The 7,987-nt window shown below is 37.2% G+C and overlaps 1 protein-coding gene and 1 long non-coding RNA gene across 2 annotated transcripts; one reads left to right on the top strand and one right to left on the bottom strand.

Annotated features, from left to right (window-relative positions):
* Positions 1 to 4,117: 4,117 nt before the first annotated feature.
* Positions 4,118 to 5,296, top strand: LOC109210543. The gene is made up of 2 exons (XR_002065572.1): positions 4,118 to 4,486; positions 5,078 to 5,296. It is a non-coding gene; the product is annotated as an uncharacterized LOC109210543 (long non-coding RNA).
* Positions 5,297 to 5,409: 113 nt separating this feature from the next.
* Positions 5,410 to 7,074, bottom strand: LOC109210542. The gene is made up of 3 exons (XM_019373970.1): positions 6,550 to 7,074; positions 6,042 to 6,459; positions 5,410 to 5,968 (listed from the first exon to the last, which is right to left on the bottom strand). Exons 1-3 carry the CDS (start codon positions 7,033 to 7,035, stop codon positions 5,772 to 5,774), a joined length of 1,101 nt encoding a protein of 366 aa, XP_019229515.1. The 5' UTR covers positions 7,036 to 7,074; the 3' UTR covers positions 5,410 to 5,771.
* Between the last annotated feature and the right edge of the window lie 913 nt (positions 7,075 to 7,987).

Raw genomic sequence — 7,987 nt, forward strand, 5'->3', positions numbered from 1 at the left:
GATTTTTGAAAGTGCCCTGCTTTCTTTTCTTTTGTTTGACTGGTGGATGAGATGGATCCTCATTTAACTTGTGAGTCATTAACTCCGGTGGTATACCTGTCATATCAGAATGGGACCAAGCAAAACAATCTGCGTTAGCTTTTAAAAATTCAATCAACTTACGTTTCATATCCGGGCTGAGATTGGCTCCTATATACACTTTTCTCTCCGGCCAGTGTATAAACAAAACCACAGCCTCCGGCTCTTCTATCGTTGTTTTGATGTTTTCATTTTCTTATGGTTCTTGAATGGAATTGGGCCTTGAATCTACATCTATTTGCCCTTGTTCAGTTGAGGTTGACGCTATGTTATCCTCAACTAAATTCTGTAATTGCTATTTTTCTTCACCCTTAACACTTGAATCTGCCACGGAGTTGATGCTTCTGGATGTTTGTTGATCTCCACGAATTTGACAGATTCCCCACAGCGACGGAAATTTAATAACTTGATGCAAGGTTGAAGGAACAACCTCCATTTCGTGGATCCATGGTCTCCCAAGAATCATGTTATAAGCCATCTCCATATCTACCACCCGGAACTTTGTATTTTTGACGACGTGGTGAGTGTTACCTCTCCTTTCGTGACAACACTAGAATTATCAAATCCAGATAGAGTATGCGCCTTTGGTATCACTTTATCTTCAGCTTGCATCTCACGTAATACTCTTACCAAATGTTCTCGGAACGACCTGGATCAATCAAAACTCATTTTATGTTAGTGTCATGTACAAGTGAAGATATTACCAGTGCATCGTTATGTGGAGTTAATAGACCCTCGGTATCTGCATCATCGAATGTAATATTTTCTTCCTCCAAGATATGGCGCGGCCGCTTCCCGTGGGTAATTGTTACTTTGGAAATATTTTTAGCTGCACTATATGATACGCCATTGATATCTTTTACCCCCCACTTATAACGTTGACAGTTCTTTTGGGAGAAGGTGGTTTTGGAGGCTCCTACCTGTTCTTCATGTATGCCTGTTTACCTTTCTCGCTGAATAACTCAGTGAGATATCCTTGTTTTAATAAATGATCAACTTCACCCTGCAAAAACCTGCAATCTGCTGTTTTATGCCCGTGATCGTTATGAAACTCGCACCAATGATTAGGGTTTCGTCTGTTTGGATTTGATCTCATCTCTTTTGGCCACCGTACCTTATCTCTCATGCTTCTCAAAACAGACACGAGTTCAAAAGTACTCACGTTGAAATTATAACCACCAAACCTTGCCTTTAGACTTCCATTATCGTCTCGTGGCTCACGTGTGTTTCGGTCACTCCTAAATCTTGATGATGAGCCTAACTCTCTATTCCTTGTGATCGTACCTCGGATTGTCCTGTTTTGATCGTGAGTCTCTTCCCGTAGGTCCCATATATGGCTCGTACCTATTTTTACCAGACCTTTTTTCATTTTCAGCCCGTCTTGAGCTTACCTTTTCGTCTTTTTGATGTCGTGAAATAATATCTTCTTCAATCCTTAGTTTTGTACTGTAACGGTTGTAAACGTCATTCCACGTTGTAGTTGGGCATTCACGAAGGCTTTCCTTGAGTCGCCTCGTAGCTTCTGAGCTTTTTTCATTCAAATTGCTCGTGAAAGCTATAGTTGCCCAGTTATCTGGTACTCGTGGCAGTGTCATTCTTTCACGCTGGAATCTGTCCTCAAACTCCCTAAGCAATTCTGAGTCCACTTGTTTGATCTTGAAAATATCTTCCATTCCTTTTTCAACTTTTTGGGCTCCCGAGTGTGCTTTGATGAAAGAATCTGCTAGCTCAGCAAAAGAATTTATAGAATTTTTGAGTAAAAGAGAATACCATGTTAGTGCACCCTTAGTGAGTGTTTCGCCAAATTTTTTGACTAACACAGATTCAGTCTCCTGCTTAGTCAAATTGTTGCCTTTTACGCCTGTTGTGAATGCAGTCACGTGGTCTCGTGGGTCTGTTGTTCCATCGTATTTTGGTATATCAGGCATTTTGAATTTCTTTGGGATTGGAAGGGGAGCAGCACTTGGCTTCCAAGGTTGTTGAGAATATTTATCCACATCTACCCCTTTGATCACGGTGGCACCCCAGGTATTTGTTCTATGCAGTCACTTTGCTCCTTGAGCTGTTTCTGCAAGGTTAGCACTAAATTTTGTAAATCAGAATTAACTAAATTACCTGGTTCTCCCTCCTGTGATTCGCTGGGGGCTCCACCACTACCTGAATTAACGAGCCCGGAATGAGGATTCTCTAGAGTGTTGTTATTTGGTGTGGGTGTGGGTGGTGTAGCCGGTAATTGACTAACAAAAGCCTGAAGAGCTTTATTGACTTGTGAGGCAATAAGTTTTTGCAAAGCCTCATCCATAGTTTCAACATTTTCAAATTGAGCCTGTCCATCTGTGTGAGACCCATCAGGAGTGCCTTCACGAGACCGCCGTGGAGAGCCTCGTGGAGAAGGAATCAGCACGTTATTGTTCTGTGGATCTCCCTGAAGTTGCTGGGTTGTTTGGTTTTCTTGGTTGCCTGGAATGTTATCATTGTTGTTTGACATGGTTGATGTAACAAGGAAAGTTAGGCTAGAATAAAATGGATTATCAGATTTCCGGTAACAGAACCAAATTGTTTAACCAAAAAATAGAATTTTAGTCAAAGCTAGAATTTATAAGAACTCGGGTTACTGATAATCAAGAAAATGAATAAAAAGAAGTAATTCTGGATAGCAAGATGGTAATCAAGAGAAACAAATAAATCAATGTATATTCCCCCAGTATTTCGTGTCCTTACAACTGATCATATATCTCCTTTTTATAGATATCTTTGGAAATATGCGTTTTGCTCAAATCATAATGAGGCTATTATGAGTAATTAAAGACATTGAATACTACGTTACACAATCATTACATTCAATACAAATTCTCTAACATATTCAGCATTTAATACCTATTAAATGCCGTATCTGTACTCTTTTCTATTGTTAGATTCATTCCTTCTAATTCTCGGATATAAATGACTTAAATAGGTACGGGCGCCGAGTTATTTGTCTGATTGCCCGTGCCTCTTCCTCTGCCTTTGCTCGTATCTGTTGCAACTCGTGACTCTTGGCTAATTGTAATTCTTTGACCATTTGACCCATCCATGTGTATTGACACGTCACCTTTATATATAAATATTATTTTTCCCAATACAAGCTCAACTTCTGTTATCATTATTCCAAATAAAAATAAAAGCAAAAAAATAAGTTAAATACGTAACACTTGATGTATCTTATGAATAAAGGATAATTATTAAATTGCCAAGGAGATTAATCCAACTAGCAGTTGTCTTTAATTCTACTCGGAAACAAGGTTAAATACTTCCCTTGATTTCTTGTTAAGACGTGCATCAAAAAATTAAAATTCACCCTCTTGGTTCCGATTTGATTGAAGGATACACAGGAAAATGGTACAATTTGATGTTGGATTCGCCCTGGCTTCATGTCCTTTGGACCCTTCGCCTGCCCGCCACTAGTGCATTTCAATCGTGAAGATTCTGTCCATCCACGGATTCTTCTACGACTACCTTGTTATGCAAATCACATGAGAATATATAATTTCTTCAGACTTATGAAATGTATAAAGCTATCTATTTACAACAACAGATGATTCTAGATTGTCATTGTAAAGCCCCAAGACAAGACAATGGGAATAGATTATTTATACATATTTAGTAATTTTTTTAATACAAAATAGGGTTTGGGCTAAACTACTGGGTTCTACCGACCCATAAGTAATAACTTAGATAGAAAAAAGGAAAACTGTTCTGCTGAGCAGGACATTCAAGGTTCAATGGAGAAAACGAAATAGTTTAAATTGACATAAACCATGAATCACTAATCAAGTCTACAACGAGAGTAAAGAAAATAGCTGAAAATAAAACAAGCAAAAGAAATCAAATCCCAAACTACAACGATCACTCCAATTTAATGAGTTCTCCATCTCGGTACGCAACTGCACAAATAACACCACCATTTATATAAATTTTTCATGAGGGCAAAATAGGAAATACAAATAAAAAATAAATAAAGAGAGATTAAATAAAAAAGAGTTGGTTTGGTTACCAAAGCAAAGACCAGTCAATAGTCATACTAATCTTCTCTTTGCTTCATCACCTAGAGCATAGACAAGCTCAAGACCAAAGCAAAAGATCAGTCACAAGTATCTTCTCTTTCCTTCACCTCGCCTAAAATGGACAAGCTCAATAAATCAGTCATTTTCTCACAGGTTTACCTCGGAGCTCCGAAGCCGGGAAATCTCAGATAAAGGACCAAGATGTATTTCCAGTTCTCTTTAACAGAAATGGTGTTAAGATTTATGCATCTCGTCGATCTTTATAAGCTTTATCTTCCAAAACACCCCATATTTCTCTGATTTCACCTTGTTCAAGCCTTCGCCGTTTACTTCTTCACGCCGTTCCTGGTGGATCCATTTCGGAGGTCGGTTTTTCTAAGTTCAGCTAGTTCCTCTTTTTTACTGTCTATTCTCTTGCAAGATATTTTTTTTGGGGTAGTCATCAGAGAATCTGCGTTTTGTATTGAAAGATAAATATAGCCCAATAGTTTGAGATTGATGCAAGTATTTTTCGAAATGTATATGAGCTTGTGTGTAATGTACTTTTTGCTAATCGCTATTACTTAATATAGCACTATCCTTTTTTGTTGTAAATTCTTGTGTAATGAACGTGTTCCTCTCTGATTGAGATGAAAATAGGAGAAGGGTGTTTATAGTTAAGCAATAAAGATAAGTCAAAAGGCTTCGAAGAGTACAAATACTAAAATTAAATTGTAAAGGTAAATGACAAACTTGACATTGAGAATCTCTTAGGAATAAATGATAGGGAAATATCCATTAAACAACAAAAGAAGTCGTGATGAAATTAAAATTTGTTCTTGCTGACAATTTCATATGCTAATTGCTTCTATTTTCTTCCACATCAAAGCTCTTTTTCTTGGACTTCTCTGTAGCACTTGTATTTTGAAGGGTTTGTAAGCTAATACATTTTTTTCCATTCCACATATACTTCTCAGCATTTATCACAACGCCGCCAACTTGAGCTCGTGCAGGCCTATGAGATGAATCATCCTCCATTGGCCTTCTTGGTTGTGAAAAAAAATAAAGAACGCAAATGTATTACCTATCTCTCAAAGTACTAAATCACCTATATTTAAGGTTCCATACTTGCATTGAGTTTAGAATGTTCATTTATATGTCCAGTCCAATAAGTGGACTCAATATTGATTTGCTTACTTGGTGGGATTGACTTGTCGCATTTTGACACCAATCTTGAGTTGTTTGAGTAGCTTAAGGTAGAGTTGTTGAATTCGGGGAATCACTACTCTTCTTGCAAGTTGTTTTGTTGTGACCAGTTTGCAAGCACTTGCTACACCTCCCTAACTTCCCTTTCTTACTCAATTTGGTAACATCATGCATTTCACTCGTTGCAGATTGTTTTTTTCTTTTTCTCTCTTCTCTGTTTTTTCATCTCAACTGCTTTTCTCTTGGAGGCTTCAATATCATCGGGCTCTTTTCTTCTAATTTTGTTCAACTTACTTTTCTTCGGCTCATAGTTAGGAGGGTTAACATCAGGTAGATTAGTAGGTTCCCACATGTCAGGTCCATCCATTGGAGCAATGACTGGCTCATAAATCCTCATTTGAGTAGTTTTCTTGTAACAATCATGTATGAAATTTTCTGGATTCTCTCTTATATGGAATATGCAGCTCATTGCATGTGAGCATGGGATCCTGTAAGGTCCCATCCCCTGCATGAACAGGTTCTTCCACTCAAGTCTACACTAAATTGTTCACCATACATGGTCTTTACTTGAAATAAAAATTTTCCAGCCCAAGTAGGAATTGATGTAGCTGAGTCTTCCTTCACTTTTTCTACTAGTTTTCGGATTCGAGGGCATAAATTTCCTGTTATAGTAAAATATTGTTAGGATCATGTTAAATATTTTGTGCTTCAGAGAAGTTACAATAACAATATTACCTTGGTATTTGAGCAGGTCTTCCCTCTTTTGGTTCAGTTTCTTCATCAGGTATATTCTAATTCCTTCAAGTAGTCCAAGTATAGGTTTCTCCCTTGCCCTTAAAATGGGTTTTGTCCCATTGAATGCCTCACAAATATTATTCAAAAGCATGTCACACTTTGTTGTTGTTCTAAAATGTGACTTGCTCCAGAATTTGGGTGGTTTATCGTTAAACCAATTTCTAGCTTCTTTGTCCTCCTTTTCCAGCATATCCATCTCATATCTATACTTACTTACATAAGTTGCCCTTGCAGCTTTCCAAACTCTTGTCTTCAACGATAAACCTTTGTGCTCTTTCTTGAAATTATTGTACAAATGTCTTAAACAATGCCTATGTTCAACTTGGGGAACTGTCTCATAAATAGCTCCCTCCAAACCCTACAGAAGTGAGGAGAGTAGTAAACATGGCTAATTTTGATAATTGAAAGCAACTAGAATTTGATAATATATGTGGATAAAAATTCTTACCTTTTGTTTGTCTGTAATAAGACATAAGTTATCATGATTTTTAATTTGCAAGTCATCCACCAACAAATTTAAAAACAACTTCCAGTTATGTTTATTTTCAATATCAACTACTGCATAGGCTATAGGAAATATGCCATTATCAGCATCTATCCCAATTGCTGTCAAAAGTTGACCTCCATATGGTCCTTTAAGAAAGCAACCGTTCATCCCAATGAGTGGCCTATAACCTGTCATCCAACCTCTTCTGCAGGGCTCAAGACATATGTAAATTCTTTTAAAAACAGGTCTGCCATCCTCTTCATGAGGTGTTGTTTCTAACAATACAGTTGATCCTGGATTCTTTCTCTTGAGTTCTGCACAGTAGTCCTCTAATTTTGCATATTGTTCTTTGTAATGACCTTCAATCATCTCCTTTGCTATTGTCTTTGCTCTATACACTTGGCTTACGGAAACTTCAACATTCATCTCTTCATGTATTTTGTCCATGAAATCTCCTACTGATACATTTGGATGTATTCTCAAATAATGCAGGAATTTTTTGGCAATCATTCGAGATTTCACATTTTTGTTGGCATAAACAAACAAACAATCATCAGAATGTTTCCCTACTAAAGTTTTTATCGTGATTGTGGGGTCATCTGGTCCCTTTCTAGAAGCATATATGCGCCATGGACATTGATCACAACATTTTGCAGAAATTTTATCAGATTCATTCTTTTTGAAGGAAATTTTCTTGTTATTTTTAATAGAATAAGATCTCAGTGCAGCTCTAAATTCTATTGCATCAATGAATGTCATTCCCAACCTAAATGTTGGATTATCCATGTCCGTTTCTTCCCTAAATGCAACATTTTCAACCTTTCTAACCTTTTCATCATCATCGCTATTAATGCTGCACATGTCATCTGAATCATACTTAGGAGAGATGTTATCATTCTCAGATTCTGTACTTGAGTCCTCCAGTAGTAACCCGGCAAAATTGGCACTCTTAGCTTTCTCCATCACTTTATCTTTCTTTTTTTCCTTCCCCTCTTTCCTCCCCTTTACACTAACTTCGCTATTTCCTGCTAGATTTTTCTTTTTATCCTCTCTTCCTTTCAGCTTCATTGCCGCCTTATCCTTTCCAATATTGTCCCAAATTCCAAGCCATTCACTGTCTGAATCTATCTCCAAACCATTCGACTCTTCTTCACTTTCATTTATATGATATTCATCACCTTCAAAATGCTCCAATTCTTGGTAAACATCACTATTTTTATCCCCACCATAATTTGCTCTTTCCAATTCAAAGTCATCTAAGTTAATACTTACCTCTGCAGACTTTTGAAAATATGATTATATGCACCATCATTCGATGCCTCCAAGTCTATTTGCACCCCATTATCCTCACAAATATAATTAGCATTGGGACTCACTTGATTTTGTATTTTTGATACAT

This window comes from Nicotiana attenuata, unplaced genomic scaffold (assembly GCF_001879085.1).
Source record: "Nicotiana attenuata strain UT unplaced genomic scaffold, NIATTr2, whole genome shotgun sequence".
Lineage (NCBI taxonomy): Eukaryota > Viridiplantae > Streptophyta > Magnoliopsida > Solanales > Solanaceae > Nicotiana > Nicotiana attenuata.